At 40.1% G+C, this 22063-nt stretch overlaps 2 protein-coding genes across 3 annotated transcripts; one reads left to right on the forward strand and one right to left on the reverse strand.

Annotated features, from left to right (window-relative positions):
- Window positions 1-8579: 8579 nt before the first annotated feature.
- FAM217B (family with sequence similarity 217 member B) lies at window positions 8580-13935 on the reverse strand. 2 transcript variants are annotated; one of them, XM_048962869.1, is made up of 5 exons: window positions 13814-13935; window positions 12532-12732; window positions 11732-11834; window positions 11558-11643; window positions 8580-11186 (listed from the first exon to the last, which is right to left on the reverse strand). In XM_048962869.1, the coding sequence occupies exons 2-5, from the start codon at window positions 12549-12551 to the stop codon at window positions 9998-10000; spliced, it is 1398 nt and encodes a 465-aa protein (XP_048818826.1). In that variant the 5' UTR covers window positions 12552-12732; window positions 13814-13935; the 3' UTR covers window positions 8580-9997. The 2 variants fall into 2 exon arrangements, with proteins under 2 accessions (XP_048818826.1, XP_048818825.1); XM_048962868.1 differs by having other exon boundaries at window positions 12527-12732; window positions 13814-13934.
- Window positions 13936-14790: 855 nt separating this feature from the next.
- PPP1R3D (protein phosphatase 1 regulatory subunit 3D) lies at window positions 14791-18038 on the forward strand. The gene has a single exon (XM_048962870.1). It carries the CDS (start codon window positions 14796-14798, stop codon window positions 15705-15707), a length of 912 nt encoding a protein of 303 aa, XP_048818827.1. The 5' UTR covers window positions 14791-14795; the 3' UTR covers window positions 15708-18038.
- The last annotated feature ends 4025 nt before the right edge of the window (window positions 18039-22063 follow it).

The following is a 22063-nucleotide window of genomic DNA, read 5'->3' on the forward strand; positions in this document are numbered from 1 at the left end:
CCATCAGTTACAGTCTGTGTCAGCAGCTTTTCAGGATCTGAAATACACTTTGGTTCCTATACTAAAAGCCCATTTTTTATGTTGGCTTTTTCCTAGGAGCAATGGTGAGTGCTTGTGCCTTGTAATACATTTGCTGTTCTTTTTTCATATAGAAATCTGCAATGTGTTCTTAGAAAAATGTGTTGGTAAGGTTTCCACAATCAGCTTCAATTCTTTTGTGTCTCTCCTAAATGCAGTTCAATTAGATAGGTTGATGGTGTTTTTATCGATCTAAACCAAATTCTTGGCAAGACGTCAGGCTGACCTGGGTGAGTTTGTGTTTTATGGTAGCCTTTGCTATAGCTAATATTTCCTAAACTACATGTTTAAAAATCAAAATGTGTTTTTTCAAATGTAAGGCTCCTGTTTTTGGGTAGATAGAGGCTATTTTGTGCAGGAAGCAAATATTACAGGGTAAAATGCACAGAAATTCTGCAAAATATGTTGGAATCTTTTTCAAAAGTTCAGGTTCTGTGTCTGACTGTTACTGCTTTCATTGTGGGAACATCTTGGAACCATAATTTAAAGACTAAAATATCTTCTTTCAGGTACTACAACGAAATAAAAGATGACAACAGCCCATACAATATTTATACTACAATTCATTGATGTTTAACAGAGATCAGGAAGGAAGGTCCAAGCACTGCACAGTTCTGGCAGAAATAGGTATGCTTAATATTTTTCTTCTCTTTCTCACAATATGCTCATTTCTTATAATCCTGGACATTTTACCTTTATCTGTTCCTTGGAGCTAATTCAGAACTTACAGATGTGCTGCTTGCCTTGCCTGCAGAGCTGAGCTGTTGCAGCTCCCAGCTGATGTGCAGCAGCATTACTAACCCAGCTCCCTGTAAGGAGGGGCTTGGTAAATGGCTAGGAAAATGAGATGAATTTGGAGACCATCAAGATCATTTTCAGCAGAATTTGACCCAAGGTCTGTGGAGAGTTACTTGTTTAATTGTGTTTCTTCATGATTTCATTTTTGGACAATATCCTGAGAGCAACAGCCATCATATTCCAAGTTAATAAATTTCATAGTAATCCCAAGGACACTCTTATTGTAAAGTAATACGCTAAAGACTTGACACTATCAAATGTCTCCTTGAACCACGATGTGGGCATTTAAAAATGTTGAAGGAAGAGGAAGAAACTATTCTCTCCCTGATTTTGTTCTTCTCTGAAGTATCAATTACTGCAGTGTGCAAAGCACCTTCATTTCTAATGAACTGCATAGGTTTGAATACTGAAAATGCGTCTTGGAGTATGTAAATTGCTTATGAGGGAAGTTGGTATTCAAAGCCAGCTGCAAGGGTAAGTCCTCTTTTTGTGATTATAAATGGTCATTTGTGGTGTGAATGGATCTCCTATATGCACTACGATTTTAGAAACTAAGACCTTTTGAAAACTGAATGGAATGAAATGAGCTGCACAAAATATAAACAAATACAGATAGAAAAAAGTGTAGACATTTCTTACCAGACATTGTTACTATCTCTTTTCTGAAACAAACAGTAATAGAACTTATCTAATGTACGTAAACTAATGTGAAAGAAAGATCCACAAATATCTGTTCAAGGTTTTCATATTTGTCTCCTCATCTTCCTTTTTTGAGTATTTCTGCATAGCCATTAAACAGCACTTTCCTTGCAAGATGCTGATGTGGAAGTCTTAAGAAAAAAAACTTTTTCCCAGTGATCACATCAAAATATGAATCCTAAAGGGCCTTCTTCGTTTTCCCTTTTTGCTACTGGAAGGTCCATAACTGGCTTAGGTATGCCATCTTCAGGATATCTGCAGAACTATTTTTATGCAGAAAAAGCTTCTATTGAGAAACATTAGTAATTATCAGTGCTCTGGAATAATTTGCTAATTGCTTCCCAGAAGTAATTTTCTTTCTTATTTTATAGAATTTAGAACAAAGCAAAAAGTTCTGAATTATTAATAACATATCATATTTAGCATTTATGAATAATCAGTAGGTTGCACCAAAAGGTCTTTTGTACGTGTGGTCCCAACAGGCAAAGAAGAAATGTAGAAACATATCCTTCAGAGTAAGACATGCTTTGTGAGCCTGAGACTCAGTTCACTACCCATAAGGCAACAGGAAAAGCAAGGCTCCTACCCCCAAGACTCAAGCAAATCAAAGCAGGCACCTGAAATGCTAGATATTGGAGTTTTTCAAGTGTCTTCTCTTTCTTGAGAAATATACCACTTCCTAAGAATCACATCTTCAGGCTAGAGTGAAGTAATTACAGCAAATATGCATTATCTTATTCTAAACATCAAGAAATTGTCAGGTCAGCTTGCTGTGTTTTGCTGGCAGGGCAGGAACACTGAGGTTTCCATTTTGAACTCTTCTCATCAGTTTTGAAAAGCATTAAATAATGGGCATGGAGAAGGCAGAAATGGCACAAGGATGTGGTGGTGCAGCAGCCATATCCCTGTTCTCTGTGTCCTCTGGCTTTTCCCCAAGCAGCAGCTTTCCAAATGCAATTACAGAATAAGATGGAAAACCACATTAGAATGGTGTAATTCTTTCTCTATTCTCAGAGTTCAGCAGCATAGCATGTCAGTTAACAAAGGAAATGTCCATTTTCATTTTCTGCAAAGGTAAATAGTGGCTTTTGAACTCAGTTGAGAAACTTTTCCAGTACTACAGGTGCTCTATCAGTTCCCTCCTTCCTCTCAGCAGACAGGTAGAGGAGCCCCTAGCCAGGCCCTCTTTATGAAATATCAATCCAACGTTCTATTACTAAGCATACATGTGAAGCACAACTCCTAAGGCTTTACTGGAAGTGACAAATTGTGGCCCACCCAGCATGTGGCTCACTCTTCACTCATAAAAACTCTTCTCACTTGCTTGTCTTTTAAATTACTTCTTTTAATAGCTTAATTGGGATAAATGTGTCCTTCAGAAGGGAGAGATGATCCTAAAATGGCTCAGAAAAGGCTCAATTACAATTCATACTCCTTCTCAGCAGAACAGAGGAAATAGCAGGAAGGGAATACATTTTATTTTTGAGACAAAAAGATTTCATAGATTTCATTATTAATGTGCTGACATGCACTCTCTATAGGGTCTTCCTGTGATCAGTCTCTCTTGTTTCCTTTTAAACTGGGAGGCAGAACCTCAGCTCCGGTGTGATTAATTTCCCCTTTCCTGATTATATGTCATTTACTTTTAAGTAAGGTTTTTATAAATGAGGCAAAACAAAGACAAAGATGAAGATTGTGCGGAGATAAACATTTGTGCTGCTGGGACTCCCACTGACTTGGGCACAGCGGGGGCCAAAAGTAATGGGGATTCACAGGCATGGTGATTAGACCTCTCACTGCGAACAGGTAATTGAAACATCGTAGCCCATCACCAGCATTTAGGAGGTACTGTGAAGATACTTGGTTTAAAGCACACTCAATAGAGGCTTCTTACACAAAGCACAAGCTCAGGCCATCAGTACTATATATTTTTGTTTGCATGCACAGCACTCCTGTGATGCCACCCTGGCACTGACCCCTGAAGAAGGGCAATTTTCTGCTGAGGTTTCTGTAGTCAATGCATGAGCTGTCTGCTGGGCACTGGGGGGGCACGAGCAAAGGGGCCTTGAGATGATCTCATTGAACGTTTTGGTGTTTGTAAGCATGACATGCTGTAGGCTCAACAGAACTTGTATGGAAGATGTGCTATAGAGCCACAACAAAAGTCTACGTGAACACTACACACACACAAACAATACTTTCATTATTATTTTTAATCTTGCATAATTTTCAGTGGAAATAGCAGGACACAGCTCTAATCTTACCACTGTGGTTCCACTTTGCAGCCATCTTGCTTGGCACTGCTGTGGATTTAAAGTTTTCCATTCAGAATGATGTGTACAGGGCTGTTTGCTTAAATTAGCGGTTTACTGTGTAAAGAGATCTTGCTGTTGGCTTTTAGGGAAACTTAGCTGACTTCTATTCAACTCTATTCTCCAATCACGTTTGACTGCAGTTTCTAGCCATGTATTATTAGTGAATAACATCTTACAAAAGTGTAATTTATTGTCTAAGTAAACTTTGGAGCAAAAGAACAGTGCCTTTGATACCAGACTTAGTGTGTGCCTCAGGAGGAACCTTTCTGTTTTAGCACAGAAGTGGAACAGAGCAAAAGTAACACTGTGACTAATTGCACTTCTTATGTATTTCTTACCTGAGGGCAGAACACTTTAAGTTTTCTTTCCTCATTTGTGTTTTGTAGCACCAATAGTCCCCATGCTGTAAGTGCTGTCAAACTTGTACCAACCACGCTACTTAAAAGTAACACATCTGTGGGTCTCATATAGTGAAAATTCATACCGTCCCTTCTTTACAATGCTACTTGCTATATCAGTGATGCCATACCTTCAACTTCGCAGCATGTTTACAGTGATGTAATAACGCCAACAGCCGCTAGATGCCGGCACGAGCATGCTAGCACTAAACGTGTGCCTGTTTCATAGTTCGGATGCCATTTACCTTTTATTATGGTTCTTTCTTTCTTACGCACCCCCCAAAGGGTTTTCTGCTTTACTAAATCCATAGCGATGTAACTGCTCTAAAACCAATGTCTTCTGGTACAGAAAAATAGCTATTATTTAGGGATGATCTCAGAGCAGCTGTTGTTTCTTCCAGAAGCTATCTGACATTCAGGGATGAGAAAGTAGTGAAAGAACAAAGAGCTCCAGTTCTGCCCAGCTGAAAGGGAGAACCTTTCAGGCAATCTGTTCTTTCACATGCCAGACTGAAGGGCAGAAACCAGAACTGGGAAGCTGTTCTGAGGGGTTTATTAACATGACTTGTAACAGGGGAGGAAAAAAAAATCAATAGCTGTAGTTGCACTGCATTACAGCTATTCCAGAAGAAAACCAAATCTTCCTCCATTGTCAGATGGAACAGAAAAATGAAAATGAACAGATTATTATGTAGAACTTAGATGGCTCAAAGCAAAGCTCAGTGCTTTGGTGTTCATCTATGAGGATTTGTAGATATGGATGGGGCTGTATCATCTGTTTTTTGTTTTTTGTTTTTTTTCTGATCATCATTTTCTTGTATGATTGCCCACAGAGGACCCTTGAAATGCTTAAAAATTACAAAAATAGTAAAGCAAAGGGACTTTCAGAAATAGGAAATCCCTTTTTTTTTTTATCTGAATTTCTCCCCGTTTCCTCCTTGATTAGTCTGAGCTGAATATATGAACACACAGTGTGAAAATATTTAAAATGCATTCATCATATTATCAATACAGGAATGTGGCTAAAAAGTACCTCTGCAAGCACTTACCTGTATGCCTTTGCTGTCTAATTGAAATTATAACAGAGAATATGAATTGTATTGATCAGTGCATTCTAAACATGAAAACTGATTATATTTACATCCATTTGGTGCCTTAAGGGCACTATATTAGAAGTGACTGCCACGTGGAGTAGAAGCAATTATTTTTTAACCAGCTGGTTTGATCAGCAGCAGGAACATGGCTGAGGTCCCTGAGTGAAGAGTTCATGCTGCAGTGAAGGCATTTTCTACAAAAAAGAATTCAGAAGTGCCATCTTGTGGGTAATGAAAAAACTACAGCTAAGTAACCAGTAGGCAGCATCTCATTTTTAATACAGTTAACAGGCAGTAACCTTAAATTACAAGATCACTTTCCAATGAAATTTTCAGCAAAAATAACCACAAAAGCTTTGAATAAAAAAGAACAAATGATTACCAACATCAAAACCTGGACTCCAAAAAACTGGCCTGTTTTAATTATTTTTCTTGAGGAAACCCAATTCCAGTGGGAGCAATAAAGAAAAGACTGAATGTTTCAAAACAAGGGCCAAAAAAAAAAAGAGTACATTACCGGCAGTTTCATACTATAGAATTGATAACTATATCAATTCCAAAGAAGGTATCACATACCCACTTAAATAAGTCAGCCAAACTATTCTGAACCTTCTAATAAATTCCTTTAAATGAGAAATACAAAAGTTACCTCAGTCAACAATAAGTGACACACAAGAAAGGACAGAAGAATAATAAGATTGCAGCATAATTCAGAAGGATGAAGTCAAGACATTTTAGTTCAGGGATATAAGCATAGTTATCCTGTGCAGCATTATTCCCCTCTTCCATCACATTGCACAGGTCAGAAGCAGATGACAGAAGGGTGTTGGTAGCACATGTGCAACAGAACTGCAGCCACAGCATCCTGGAAGAGGTGCTCATGGGAGGTAAGAGCTCCTGCTTCTTGCCACCTGTTTTATGCTAAACTCAACTTAGAAAAAGTACTGCTGAATCTTTTGGCCTCTTTGAGAAGTATTATAATTCCAGTACACTGAATTTGTACCAGCAAAGGTAATCTCCCATTTGCAAAGAGAAATGCAATCCACTTAACCAACAGGTGGCCATGCTGTGATTCAGCATGCTGAACCAGCAGCAGGGACTGATTGAACACTTCCTTTCCAGGCTCTTTCACTCACAGTGCCTCTTTTCCCAGTATTGCATGCTTTGCTCACACAGTAACAATCCCTGTTTGAAGCGTAACTTCTAAGTGAGCAACTGCTGAAGCTTTATGTCTGTGTAGATAACAAAATGAAGATCTGAAGGTATGGTGCAGAAACATCAGAACCAGCGCCTTCAATTGTAAGCTACCGCAGGCTGTGTAGGAGTGCAAAGGGGTGAAACCATGGCTGACTACAGTATTTGACTAAAGAGACGAAAGTAATGGAGGAAAAAAGTGTCTTGAGAGCAAAACAGATTTGTTTTAAAATCCTTTCCATTATACGTTAAAAATACTACATAACAGTGCTATGGAAAACCATTCATACGTATTGGAGCAAAACTGTTGGGTTACATCTTTGTAACCAAGTAATTTCATTGAGAACAAGAGCTGTTCCTAGCTCATACTTGTGTAACTGAAGTAGATTCTGAGTATTTATTTAAAATGCAACCTGAGGCTATTAGTTTTGTAATAAACCTTTACAATATCTAGGAAAAAAACCCACTCAATTTAAATATCTCAAATCACTTCTTCAAGAAGCATCTTCAGTGCTAAAAACACATAAACATAAGAACATACTGCTAAATACAGTGAAAATACAGAAATAGCCACACAAACACTATGCTATGGAAATATTTTAATTCCAAATGGAATGTATTTGATGAAATAAACATTTCTGCTATATTCTGTTTCTAAAGAGAACGCCCACTAATACAAAATCAAAGAAAGATAAACCATAGTCTTCTTTATAGAGGGAGTTCTTTTCAGCTACAGGTCCAGAACACAGACAAGCTAAAATGGAAGCAAAACCGGTGCTGGATCAATTCCAACACTTGCAGATCTCCCATTTAAATAATTATTTTTGAGGTAAAAATCAGAATTTCTATTTCTGTATGCAAACAAAGTAGACTTTACTGTATAATTATCAAATCAGTGAACAAGAACTATTATGTGAGATAAATTTTGTTTGTCCAGACCACAGCCAATGAGTGATGAACAAATATTCAATTTATTTTCAATGTCATCACTACTTCTGCCTATTTAATTTTTAGAAAGTCTCCAGCAATAGATTTGCATTAGGTGTGCATTAGACCACAAGCAATACATTAAAACAGAATTTTCTAATTCCTAGGTCTGCAAGGAAAAAAATTCTCTGCCAGTTGAGTTTGCTCTGGTCAGAGCTGACTGAAACACTGTTTGTTCTTTAAGAAGTTATCATGCAAAACGTGCGTGTATCTTCATGCTCTCCTTGTAACCTGAGGAAGCATCAATATAAAGCAACATATCAGAGGAAATTTTGCATACGCTAATTAATATTCAGCGTTATAATAATACACTAAACTAATTACTGCATCTACGAAGATGTGTTTAAAAAATCTGCCATTCTGATCCTGCTCACCTTGCTTTTGGAGCTTACAACAGTGTGCTAAAATAGTGTACTAAAATCGTGCTCATCAGCAAGAGCAATCCAACTGTTCCTAATCTTAATGTAAATCAGTAAAACTGCTAATGAAGGCTCATAGAATTTGGCAAAAGCTTGAAATTGCAGCACTGGATGCAAAACCCTTTCCATCTAAAGCAGCTGAAATACAGGAAGAGTCTGGAACAAAACAAAAGGATAAAACTGTAACACAAGCATGTGCTAATGCTCTGCAGCTGCTGGTATTTGAATGCCATCCTGTAAGTTTCTCCACACCTCTGACAGCCAACTTATATGATCTTTGAGGACATGAGATTAAGTTCCACTTTAATTGCATAGCACAGAATGTAGAAGCAACTACCATTTACTTTAACTGTATCCTAACAAATACTGCATATGGAAACATAATACTGTATATTAAAATTGTTTCTTTCATCAATTTAAAATTTCACATTTTGTCTCCAGTAACTAGGAAAAAGCCACTAAAAATATTTCTTAAGTCTATTCCTGAGCATTGTTTTTGTGTAAAATACTCTGGTTTATTACTACATTTATCAATATTCTCACATTTTAAACTATATATAAATCCATGCTTAGAAATTTTACAAAGCTGAAGACCTAGTAGACACAATGAAAGAACAGAAACAGCTAAGCATCTTAAGACCAAGAGAGATGAGATCACCAAGACAAGTGCAGTTTAACTATGTACATAGTATATTTAGTAACTGATGGTTTCTCACTAGCTATAGGAATGAGAAGGACCCACTTGTAAAAATCCAGTCTGTCAGACCTCAGCTTACTTCTCATCAACAGTTCACTGTGACAGGTGGCTGAGGATGAACAAATGGTGTTCAGTACTTCATTTAAAAATCAAACTTCAAAACGATTTCTAGATTTTTAACAAAATAGTGTCCCCAGCTAAGAGCTGAACTGACACTTGAATACTCGCTGAATTACTTTCATATTCTCCTGTATCCCAGACACAAGAAGAATCAGAGGGTCTAAGGACAGAACTCAACTCTGGCTGAACAATTTTATGGTATTTCCCCATGCCACTTGTCTAAATCTTCAGATAAGAAGCAAATCAAACTGACACAGGCTGGGCCATGGAATAGAGAATAGTCATCACAGGTGGCTAAGAATAGGTATTTTTGTATCAAAATATATCTTTGCTTGAACTTACATTGGTCTTCAAGCTCATCCCCTAAGAGTCTATTATCTGGATTTTGAGAGCTTACCAGTTTTGAACATTAGGTCACAGATTGTGCAGTAATATTTTCATTTGGCATTAGTCATCAATATCCATGTGCAATTTGAAATATTCAAGGTTTACAAAATGAACATGAAGGAACGCTGTCTGTAAACAGTGAAGTTTTCTGGGTATAAAAATATGCATTTGATTTTATTAATCTGCCACTATTGAAGCTGTCTGCTCTCTAACAAATGTCTGTCTTTAAAAAAATCCTTTTAGTATTAAAATATTCCAGTACATTATCTCCATTCTTCTTCCTAGCAAAAAAACCACATCCAATTCATCCAAAAATTCATCATCTCCTATGAAGAATTAGTTTCACTTTGCATAGATAAGCTGCTCCATTATTTTATAAAAACAATTGAGCCCTTTCCCATCAGAACAGAACACTATGAAACCTGTCACAAAATAACATCTCTTTTAAAGAGCTCAGATCCTATTCTCTCAAATGCACAAAAAGGAGTGCAGAAGAAACACTACAGACTTCAGCAAACTTCAATTGGTGCAAATAGGAGGACATTATATAACTGTGTATATCTCTAAACTTTCATACTCTTGAGCAATTGTCAATATGCTGAAGGAAAGACCAATGGAAGACTTGCCTTCAGGGAAAAGATTTCCTGCTGGCCTTGCTGGCTTAAGATCAAATGTATTGAAATGAACAGTGCTGACTTAGAACTATGAATCAAGAACATATTTTCTCAGGATCTTCCTACGAAGATAACATGACCCTTCTGCATTGGCCAAACACTTTCTAGCAGTCAAGAAACATCAACTAATAAACTTTTCACTTAAATTTCCGTGATGTCTGCTTTGTGCCATTTGTTTTTATTTTTCTGTCCCCGGCTGATTTTTTAGAAGGAACATAATTGTTAGCATTGCCATTTTTCTTTGTGTTTGTACATGCATATGTTTTTAAGCCTTTGATAGGAGCAGCTGAACCATGAAATGCTGGTGCTTGCTTAGGGGGTCTGATATTACCAACACTTTGAATTTTAGAATTGCTCTCAGATGGCTGCATATTGAGAAGCTGTTGCTTTGCAGTTGTTTTTTTCAGTTCATTTCTTACTTCACCAGACTGTCTCTGAGAAGACATCGCATGTCCCATTCTTTCAGATAGTTTCAAGTGCCCTGGATGTGAATAAAACCGTTGACTTTCTTCGCAGCATGGATCTACCCTGTGACCTGAATAGCATGTGGGGAGTTTTGTAACAGTTTCCTGGGGAACCATTTGTTTGTTAGGCAAAGGGCTAAGCGATGCTTTGCATTTGCCAGGGCTTTTTAGGGTACGTACAGAGCTGGGAGCAGTCTGTGGTCTGGCTTTGGCTGCCTTTGCTTTCTCATTCTGTACAGTCTGCATTTGCAGCCACTCCAGCTGCAAAAGACGATCAATGTATTTTTCAAGGAATCCGGTTGGCTTTGGTCGAAGCTCAGATCTACCTTCTACATTAACAAAGATGGCCAGTTGCTTCAAGTCCCATGAGTTAAAAGGGGGTGGCAGGAAGTCTGGGTAGTAAAATTCTGAGTCTTTAAAACCCGTATCAGGCACACGTTCCAAACAAACTGGATCAATTTCTTCAGCTCTGAGTATGAGTTCTGGCGGTGTGCAGGGAGATGGAGGAATGGGAATCCTTTCTGAATCAGAGAGATCACTGGCACTATCATCTTCAGCATCTTCTTTAATAATTTGTACCGATTCAAAATCAAGAAACATTTCGTTCACAGATGCTTCCTGCCATTTAGAGGAGCACGGACCAGCTTCAGCAGCATGTTCTTCATGATTCTTTTCCAACTGTTCTTTTTTACTGCAATAAAAATGTTGCACTTGGACATCTTTAACTTTACAGAAGCTACCTTGTGTGCTGCCTTTTGTGGCAGGAGGGATCCTGTGCACTAAAGATTCACTTTGCCTTGTTTCTGGGAGACTCCTCTTTGACCTTTCAACTCTGGGCAGAGATGTGCAAACACTTGTGATTCTAAACAAAAAGAAATATCACATCCTGTTAGAATGGTTAAAGTCTTTGGAACGCCAGCTTACAAACTTTTGATTTCCCCCTTAAGGATTTGGATATACATGAATTGAGGTAAAATTTGCATGGAAACTTAGTAAATCAGTACAGAATACTATCTAGCCTTGAATTTTTGCTTTATTTCATTCCAATTTTGCCTGAGATCCAGTATAGCAAGATTCCATATTGATAATTTAAACTTGTTATCCTCAAAAATGCTGACTTTTGAGTGCAGTGACCTCAAAGGCAACACAATGAAGCCAAGAATTCATCACAAGCATTTAAATGCCAGCTTGAACTGTGTACAAATTAAACAGACAATCTTTAAATAGAATTACTGTTTTGACTGAGTACTGTCATCTAATTGGTTCCTCCCCTTCTTAAAAACACTTCGTTGGTTATCGTCTTGAGTGTCACAGGAAGTCTGAAAAGATAAGAAAATATGTGATGTTATCACAAATGCTAACATAAACTTTGTATCCTTTTTCTATAAAAGAACTGGTATGATTTACCTTTTCATTGGTAGTTGGCACATTTTTGCATAATCTTCCAGGAGATTTCACATGAGAAACTGATTTCTTTACTCCTTTGGTGCTTGGGTGGCTTTTTCCATTACTGTAAGTAGCAAGGATTAAACACAGTATCACACATTAATAGAAATGTTTATGATAATCAGAATAGAAATTCAATAGAAGTTTACCATTAAGTTTCAAGAAGAGAGAGTTGGTTGCAAACAGTCTTAATATTCATAGTAACTATGCTTTTTTTATCCAGCTACTATAATATTACATTTTTAATACTATTACTGCAAAATGCATAATTAAATTAGAAAATATATTAAGAGAACTCAGCCTTCATAAAGAAACTTCCATCAGAGGATCCCAAAGTTCCTTTGCAGATAATAAATAGTAAATATTAATTATTAATTGAGCTACCATGGAATACTCATGGTCCCAGTGCACTTTAACAAAATTAATTATACAGTACAATATGAATGCCACAATCAATCTTGCTTCCCTTTCTCACTTGCACAGTCTCAACAAAACTTTAACCATTATTCTTTATTATTTAAAAAGATTTTTTTTTAATCAAATCAAGAGTTTATAAAAGAGTGAAGACAAGTTTTGTGCCTCCAGCAGTGCTGCAGTCACCTCTGTCACTTTGTGACCTGCATGGTCATACCACACAATCATTTGTGTTGATGTGGATTGGAGAGGAGGATAAGAATTTGAACTGTGCAGTCATGCGCTTGTTACATCCTCTATAGTACTTTCTATAACTAGAAAGAAAGAAAATAATTTCCTTACTTTACCATTCCTTTGTGGTTTTCATTGATTTGGCTTTCCTTTTTCTGTGCCTTTCGGTGCAGTAATAATGGATGTTCTTGAATGCCCGGTCCCATTATTACTCTTTTAAAGTGGTATTTACATCTTTATCTTTACATAATCTTCCAATGACTCCATTCTTTCTGGTCCACACAGCACAGCGTGCCAAACGCAAACATCACCACGTCCTGGACACGCAGAGAACAAAAACCACACAATGTAATTATTAAAGCAGTACAATAAACATTAATCAGCTACCAAACGGCAGTGGGATGCACCAACCCATCCCAGTCACATATTCATCTCACCAAGGCCGCACACAGCCAGTGCTCAGCACCAGCAGCAAGTTGGCTGCACAGAGCCATGCTCAGCGTCAGCTGCAGAGATGCAGCCGCTCTGCAGACAGCACACAGCCCTGCAGTGAGGTGAGCTGGGCCAGCACCACTCAGCCCATCCAGCACACACCACACGGTCTGCAGGACTGTTGGTAAAGATACAGAAAAACATGATGAGGTGCAGCAGTGTTAGGAGAGCTACTTTTCACCGTGCAGTGAGCTCTTCATGTTGTCCTGCCTGCACCAAGGATCGGTCAAACAGGGATGGGTGTTTCTGCTCATAACTGAACGCTGATCACTGCCTGCTTTGGGTGCATGGAGTTGCCCTTTCTGTGCCAGAAAATGTGCTCGTGGCACATTCATATTCGTAAGTGTACCCAATGCTTCACTTTTCTCCCAAACCAAGCCTCTCACTGCTCATCCATCCCACTAAAAATAGCCACAGCAGAGCACACAGCATTCCTTCATTTTCCAGAAGCCGCACTCCCCTCCCGGGGCTGCACAGTTCCTACGATGTGACAGATGCTCTGCACCAGATCACCTTTCTACATCCACCCTCAGTTTTTTTGCAGTTCTATAGATAGATTTATTGTTTGTATGTGTTACTGGATACTATTGACGTTTATCTGACACAGTCCCGTTTCTTACTGCCTCTCCTCTTCTCAGGACAAAGCCCTGCAGGGCACGATGTCCCATCGATTCGGATCTCCGGAGTTCGGAGCCGCGCGGTCCCGCAGCCCAGCTCCGCTCCACGGGCAGAGCACCGCCTGCAGCCCCGCACAGCCCTGCCCCGGAGACGCAACAGCTCACAGCTCCTGCTACAGAACGGCCCCGCAGACTGATGATGAGGTCATGCTTCGTTATTTAACCTTCTCGATTTCTCCTTTCGGTCCCACCAACCCCTCAGCGCTACCGCCTCCCAGCCCGCCTGTACCTGCCTCCCTTGCAGCCTCCACCGGCATTAAGGGCACCCGGAGGGCAGCGACGTCAGGCAGGCACTGCGCATGCGCCTGGGGCGGTGCTTATTGGCCGTTCAGTTTGATAGACAGGGAGGCGCGGCGTGGGCGGAAATGCTGCGGTTCCGCGCACGCGCCGTCGGGCCGGCCGGGCGCCAGGGGTCTGTGCTGAGAGGAGCGCAGTACGGCCGGCCCGGTGCCTGTGCTCTGCCTGCAGCTGGGCACTGATGTGGGCTGTGCAGACCCCGGCCGCCGATTCCTCCCCTTCCAGTCACAGTACTGAGTCCGCCTCCCCGGCCCCGCCTGACAGCCTCCTCACGCCCTCCAGCCTGTGCGGCAGCCTCAGCTCCGGTTCGCTCCCGCCCGACAGCCTCCAAGCCTTCCCTGGCCTCGGCAGCGGCCGCGAGTCGCCCAGCATCCAGTGCGACAGCCTCGAGTGTCCCGGGTGCCGCTGCGGGAGCCTGGGCTCGGTCAGCCCCTGCGAGGACAGCCTGCAGACCCGGCTGGCGGCGTGTAATGGTCCGGGGTGCTTCGGAGTGCACCGCTGCAGCCCTCACGCGCCCCGCGACCTCAGTGACAGCCTGGAGTCCTTCGGCGCCCAACACGACAGCCTCCAGTCCGTCCCCAGCCTGCGCGAGAGTCTGCAGTCCTCCAGCATCGCAGGTGACAGTCTTGAATCTCTTTCCAGCCTGAGCAACGGGTCCACCAGCCTCGAGTTCACCAGCCACTGAGCCTGCCTTCAACTTCTCCATACAATGCTCCGGGCTCTGCTTTGCTCCTAGCTGCTGTGAGAGCTGCCAGTTTTCTGCATTTCCTCGCAGAAGGCTATGTTGTTCCAGCTTACTCTTCTATATCCAGGGCAGTAACCTCAAATCCTCACTGTCCGTGGCTCTTTCCCAGTTTACATCAGAGAGGCAGTGCTCCCAGCAGTGTTAACGTCAACGCTGCCATCAGTGAAGAATGGAGGTGCGCGGTCCTCGGAGGAATCGCAGATACCTGTCTGATCTCTATGAGAACATGCTGCGGGCTCAAGACACAGCAGAACGAGGACAGGAGCAGCCCTCAATGGTACGTCCGAGCAGCAGCCCGTGTCTTGTAAGCCGTGCCCCAGTCAAGGTGGTGGCCAAGCCTCATCAGCCTCAGAGCAGCACTTCCAGCAGCTGTGATCCAGCACTGCGGCCTATCATCCGCCGCCGAGCAAGGTCTTTGCCTACAACACCTGAAAGAAGGAAGCGAGTGCAGTGTCAAGCTCCTGTGTGCCAGAGTCGCATGAACAAGGTGAGATTTGCTGATGCTCTGGGCTTGGAGCTGACTGAAGTCAAAGTCTTCCAGAAAGGGGAGGATCCTTCAATTCCCCTACATGTCCTTTCCAGGCTCTCCATAAATTCAGACCTCTGGTACAGCAACTTGGAGTTTACCATGCAGTGCTTAGTCCCTGATTTCCAGCAGCCTGCAGACTGCATGGATTTCTCTGCCCGACTTCAGGAGCAGCAGGTGTGTCTTGAACGAGTGACCAGTTCAGATCTGGGGGTCAGTGGCACCATCCAAGTTTGCAACATTGCTTTTGAGAAGCAAGTATCTGTGCGATACACCTTCAACCAGTGGAAAAGTCTCCATGAAGTATGTGCTCATTGGCACAGTAGCATCTCTGAGAAAAACGGGCAGGATCAAGTTGATGTTTTCACATTTTTTCTCCCTGTGCCTTCTTTCCTCCTTCAGCTGTGCTCTGTAGTCCAGTTTGCAGCAAGATATCAAGTCAATGGGCGGGAATATTGGGATAACAACAAAGGCAAAAACTACAGCCTCACTTGCCGGACTCACCCCCTCAAGATGCCTAGAGAATGCGAGGAGAGCTGGATCCACTTCATCTGAATGAAGGAAAGTGGATGCAGAACAGCTTTGCAGTAGTCTCAACGGCCCTTTCTTGCGTGGCGTTGCTCTGTGCTCCTTTTTGAAGCCTACCAAACCTGGCAGAGTTTCACAGCAGGCAGGTAGCCAGCGAACCGGACGCACTGTTCTAAACCTCTCAAAGTATTAAGGGCCAAAATGTGTAGAGCTACATCTGCTGAAAGCCTGGGTGGTTTCTTGTAATGTATGAATCAAGGCAGAATGGTTCAAAGGGATTCTCTCAGGCTATTTAGATCAAGAGAAGACACTTTATGTTGCTAGCAATATTCTAGATCGCATAGAGTATTTCTAACAGATCTATTTTACTATTTTGTACTGTCTGTTTTTTAAATGGGCAGTGCAGCTTTATTGTTTTCATTTCTAATTTTGTTTGTATTATCACACCAACTCTGGGCACTGTTCCAATTACAATTTGCATGGCAGACACTGTAGGGAAGCACTTACATATATATATATAAAATATATATACTTTTTTTTTTTTTTTTTAAGACTGTTACTGTGCTGAGTATTTCCATTAGTTTTGGGGTTGGAAAGTAAAGAAATGTTATGAGCAAAACTTGCATGAAAATTTCCAATCAGCCCCTGTTTCCCTTTTTATTATTATTATTATTTATTTTTTTTTTAAGTGCCTTATCTCCACTGTTTGCGGTAGGCAGGAGGAGTGATTGTTACCAGAGTGTATGAAGGTACTCTGCTTCGTGGGGAAGCTCTCATCTTGTTCACCTGATTAACCAGTAGGCTTTTCCTGCAGGTGGTGGTACAGGAGTTGTCTTTCTGCAGCTGCATTCACTAAGGAAAACCAGAGAAATTTTGCACTCAAATTACACTTATGCTCTTACACTCATACTTGAAATAGGTAAACTTGTAAATCAAGCAGATGTGAGAAAGGAAAGAAAATACATTGAGCTTGTAACAGAGCCTTGCAGTAGGATCCTTGGACTCTGAATCCTGGCTCTCTGTTTCCCAGCATCTCACTGCCTTTGCAGTAGTACTTTTTGAATGCTCTGCTCAGCTGCTTTTTTTTTATAAACCAATTGATCTCTAAGACTGCATCCTTTGCAACACGAAACAGGAACCTCAAAGCAAAATAATGCTTCTAATAGTAAATTAGTATTAAAACGTGTCCTCAGATTATCTTCTACAGCAGGGAAAGCATAGCAACATAAGTACTGCATACCCAATACTTCTTGCTCTGCAACTTTTGTTCTGAGGATTTAGTATGGTTTGAGGTAGGCAACAGGCTTGGTGACAGGCTTCAGTCTAGTAAGTAAAAGATTGTCTGTTTATTTGTTCGTTTTTTTCCCACATATTCAACACTTGCATGCAAAATTTATGACAAATTTTCAAAGCTGTCTGGGTGGAGCTGCTTTTTGAAAGAACTGTGCTATAAAAATCAAGCCATGTATTCAGACATCTAACTTTAGATTTCTGCTTATTCATCAAAATCACAAGTGATTTTTAGAACCACAGTTGTAATTAACTCATGGTTGAGTATGTGCTAATGCAAAAGGTCCAACAAGTAATTCTGGAAGTGCAGAAACACCAAGAAAATTCAAGTGTTTGGCAACTTAATGTTACTAGTTGGGCTATTTATCAATGCCAGGATTTGAAGTGAACAGGCTTCCCAGTTGGGTAGTCTTTATCTTTCAAAGGAACAACTGATGAATGATGGTTTTTTGACCTGCTTAGCACCTCTTTCATAGTACAGTGAAAACTCAATTGTATTGGAAACCACTGGGAGCTGACTGTGTTGTCATACTGGAGAACTCACCCAGTTAATGTGCACTTACACATCCTCCATTTTGTTCTTTGTTTTGAATTGCACGCTTATAATTTCTTCCATAGCAATCCAGTGCATACAGCTTTCAGTTAGAGTTTTCTTTAAGAAAAAAAAAAAAAACTTTTGATAGAACAGGCAAACCATTTGTTTTCATTCTATAATTTGGCCATTTCTGCTAGCGACTGCTGCTTAAATGCAATTTTGATGTCTTTCCTAAGTAAGTGAAATGTCCACAGATGACAGATGTCATTTATAAAGCTTACATAGCTGTCCAGTGTAACAGCAGAAATGCAAGATGTACTTTGGCTTGTTTTCAGCAGGACACTTGTCAGTAGTTGAATTCAGTTGGGGCTGGCAGGGTTTTTCCTCTGAAAGCCAACTTCTAAGTATTACTCTTCCTGTAAGCCTACCTACCTTTGGTAGTTAATTTTGGTTTTTAACTTGTATGTATTTTGATCAATTACCAGTGGTTATCTGTGGGTAGGGAACAGTAAAAATAATCATTTCTTTATTAACTTTTTGCATAAGAGTTTTTGTTTTCTATTTAACAGAAAATGAATTTAATTTTATATTGGAGCACAGTGAGATCAAAAGTTCAAGTTGAAATTGTTTTGAACGAGTAACACAACTGCTCCATTAGGAAATTTCATATCTGTTAAGTCTTCATAGCCATTAAGACAGGCAGAACACTTCTGAGATTAAGGTGAGGCTGGAGAGTGATTTATAGCTATACAGATTAAAAAGACTGTGTGCTTTCAGTCCACCTGCGTTACTTTCTGTATCTCAGTTAAAGAGGTAACTGTTGAATAATTGAGCTGCAGCTCAATTTTGTCACAGGGGAAGGAGAACTGAAACTCTGCTCTTCCTCATAGGCCAAAAAAAAAAAAAAAAAAGAGAGAGAGAGATGGAGCAATGCAAGAAGAGGCACTTCTTGACTCATGCCCTCCTTTTTTTTGGGGGGGGGGGGCTCTGTATGGCTAAATGACATATGATGGTGTATGACATAACACATCTGAAGTAATCAACCCAGATGTTCTCTATACTCAGTAGCGATGTTGCTGTAGTTTGCAAGCTGCCTGTAGTGTGACTGACTGTGTCAGCTGCTGCAGGATGAGTTCTGCTGCAAAGAAATTCTCAGTGCTGTTGCAGATTGTGCCAAATGTCAGGTAGGGTAAAACACACCTTGAGTAACTGCAGAAGAATCTTTCTTGGCATGAACTGAACCTTACTTTGGTGACACTTGCTTACTTAAGTAATATCATTAAAGTTTATTGCTTGTTGTTGAACTCCATAGAAGTGGAGTTTTACATATTTGTTAGCAAAGTAAAAAGAAAACATAGGCACATGCACATACAAACATGCACAGAAGAACCTGTGCTGAATAAAAGGCACTATTTTAAAGTATTGCTCCTTCCCCCCCCTCTCCCCCCAATTACTGTTTTTCTTTCCTGAGCAAAAACACTGAACTGTCTCTCAGCACACTGTTAACTTCCTTCTCTTCTGAGACTGCTATTTCATACTGTTTTACAATGGGTGTTGCTGGAGCCCAATGCGATACTTGGCTCACTGGTGCTAATATGCTGTTGCTGTGTTCTGAAAGAGAAACATTCATGCTTGCAAATGTCAAAATTGCCTTGTTACTGCAAGGAGCAAGAGATTATAGAGAGACAGTTTAAAGTCACTATGTCAGAGAGGTGAGAACTGAATATCTCAGCAAAGTGAGTTTGGTTTGCATTGTCTTCCTTCTGTAGCCTCTCAGGGTATTTGCATGTACAAAATTTTGAATATTCACGTGTTATCCCAAGTTTGCCTTTTATCTCTGCATGTCTGTCACTGCTGTAGAAGAATGGACAGCAGCTGTTACTAAACCAGTTGCCTGGCTTTGCTGACTGAGTTGAGCATGCCTACATTAGGAAGGAACTGGGAGGGATCGCTAGGTTCCTTCAGTACATAAAAAACTTTTTTCTTTAGGGTGCTCCTGAGCTGTTAAATATTCACACAGGTACTGAGTCATGACAGATGAAATCTGTACTAGTTTTTTTCCTGTCATATTCTGTAGGAACATCAGAAGGATTCTAGTTGACAACAACAGAAGGATTAAGCCAATAAGTAGTGGTAGCGTGCACCTATCATGAAGGCAGACTTATGACCACTTAAATTCTCAGGACAACTTCACTGCCTGCACTGTTTTCAAACTGAGCACTTCCCTTATAATGAGGATTTTGTAAAACTGAATTCTTCACAAGAGTTATTGCCATGTAATGCACTTTCAAAACTTGACTATTTTAGTCATAGAATGTCCAGTAATCCACAGTTTCAAAGTCCTTTCAAGTATGTTTTTGTAAACAAACGTGGAATCCATGTAAATGAGAAGGTTGCCTTTCCTGATTGTCATGTCAAGAAAAAAAGTACATTATACAGTATGTCAATGAAGTACATCTGCTTGACAAAATGTCATTTTGTTTTACTGAGGAGTTGTAAAGTGTTTATTTCCTTTAAGAACAGTAAGAAAACTGACTATTTTAATAGGAGAGGTTGCAATAAAGCTTTTCACAGTTCTGTGTTGTCTTTGTGAATGGTACTCCTGTTAACAGTTAAGAAAGATCTTTAGCTAACGTAGTACTGAGTTGTCACAGAGCAACATCCTCAGTTTAGGAAGTAAGTTGGATTCAACAGTTGCTGAAAATTGACCAAACAACACTTGAAAAGATTACAGTGTTTATATAGCTTCAAAAATGACTTCTATTTCTTACATGGAATTTCACCTTAGTTCTGTGCAGGATTAAGATCTAATGTTGGAAAAAGGCATGTTGTCAGTTACTCCGATATGACTCTACTATTGTTTTGAGGGAAAGAAAAAGTGGTTCTCTTCTAAGCCCTTCCAGAATTGCACTAGATGGTCTTAACTGAGTCTGAGATTCACAGTTGCATTGTTTTTCCCTGCGTGTCTTTTTTTCCATTTTTATTGCTACATTTTCTCCTCTCAGACCATGTGCTTTTCTCTTGGAAGTTTCATAAAGGTGTATATACAGAGGGTAAGAGAGTGTCCATCTCTACAGTAACTATTTATCCACTATGTGAAAGCATCTCCCTCTGTGCCGAGCATTTAACCCACACAGTTCAAGATGTGAATTATCTGTTACCAAGGTTCCTTCTAAAGCAAATCAGAAACGTTTAATTAGAAGACATAATTGGTAATATGCTTTTAGTAATTACTTTTTAATCAGGACTAACAGCTTTAACATTACAGTGCCAAAGTTGCCTGGGGGAAAAGATGGCTATCGCAAATCACATTAAATAGGTGGAAATGTCTGTATCGTGCTGAGTTGTTTAAGAATTTCAGTATCACTTTTCATTTTGAAGTATAGAGGTTGTGTTATAAATAATGCATACAGATGCACAAAGGAGTATGCTTCTAGACATACGTGCTCTTATAATGTCTTTGTGGCACCTCTTTTCCTGTGCTACAGACATCAGGCAGAACTCACAGTACTGCCTTCATCCTTGTCACTGTACTCGTTAGAAAAGAGTATTAAGAACCACCTGAGGATGCTATCAGAGTGCAGACTGACCTGAGAGCAGTAAAGGAGAGTGGTCTTTGACTTTTAACACGTCACTGGAAAACAATGTGGAGTTACTTGAGCTTGTTTGTGTGTGCGTGCATATGCACCAATGCCACAATTTAAGAGTATTCAATGGTTAGATATTACAATCCCTTTACTTCATCAGAGATCTTGACATCTGAATACCCAGCAATATAATTGTCAATAATATTTGTTCAGCTGATTTTTCAATACTTTGACTGGACTTTTGCTGTGAACGCCCAGCGAGATTTGTCTTACAGGCAGTGTTATTTTTAATATAGGTTTTATTTTTATATTTAGTCGCAAATTAATAGTGAATCTGAATGTATCCTCTTAAAAATCCAGCTTCAAGTAGTAGCAATATAATAATGGTCTGTTGTGAGCATAGCACTTAACAGCTCAATGCTCGTCAGTGCTCTGTGTATTACTTGTGTGTACTTTTCAGCACTGTCTCATAAAGACACAGAATGGCAACTCTAAACGTTTATTCATTTGCCAACATGGGTCTAATGTTAGTACTGACTTCTTTCCTGATTTGGCCTTCTCCTTATGATCTCAGATCTGCAACTATTTCAGCTGACACTTGATATTAAAACTGTTTGGCATAAATGCTCTGACCCTTCTCAGCTCTTTACACAACAGTACCTGTGCCAAACACTGATTTTATTGACTACAGTGTTTTCCAGGACCTCTAATTTTCCAAGACCCTGTTCTGAACACACTTCTGCTTCCATTTTCTCCATTCTTTTTTAAGTGTAGGTGCCATATATCATGGAGCATAAGTGGCCAAACTGATCCCTTTGAAGGGAACTATCAGCAGAAGGGCCAGTGAACTGACTGAACTGGGAGACATATTTTAGCAATTATCTTGTGGCTTCAGCAAGGAAAGAAACATCTTTTCTAAAAGGCCTGGGGGGATACAGAAACTAAGAAATATTTCCCAAAACGCTGTTGAA

Source organism: Lagopus muta, chromosome 16, assembly GCF_023343835.1.
Source record: "Lagopus muta isolate bLagMut1 chromosome 16, bLagMut1 primary, whole genome shotgun sequence".
NCBI classification, from domain to species: domain Eukaryota; kingdom Metazoa; phylum Chordata; class Aves; order Galliformes; family Phasianidae; genus Lagopus; species Lagopus muta.

What these genes read in the sequence shown, in the direction of transcription:
- PPP1R3D (XM_048962870.1), top strand. Translation starts at nt 14,796, where the DNA reads ATGGAGGTGCGCGGTCCTCGGAGGAATCGCAGATACCTGTCTGATCTC.
- FAM217B (XM_048962868.1), bottom strand. Translation starts at nt 12,621, where the DNA reads ATGGGACCGGGCATTCAAGAACATCCATTATTACTGCACCGAAAGGCA. An exon ending in AACCACAAAGGAATGGTAAA is followed by an intron (nt 11,835 to 12,526) that starts GTAAGGAAATTA and finishes TGCTACTTACAG; the next exon opens with TAATGGAAAAAGCCACCCAA. An exon ending in GACAGTACTCAGTCAAAACA is followed by an intron (nt 11,187 to 11,557) that starts GTAATTCTATTT and finishes CTTTTTGTTTAG; the next exon opens with AATCACAAGTGTTTGCACAT.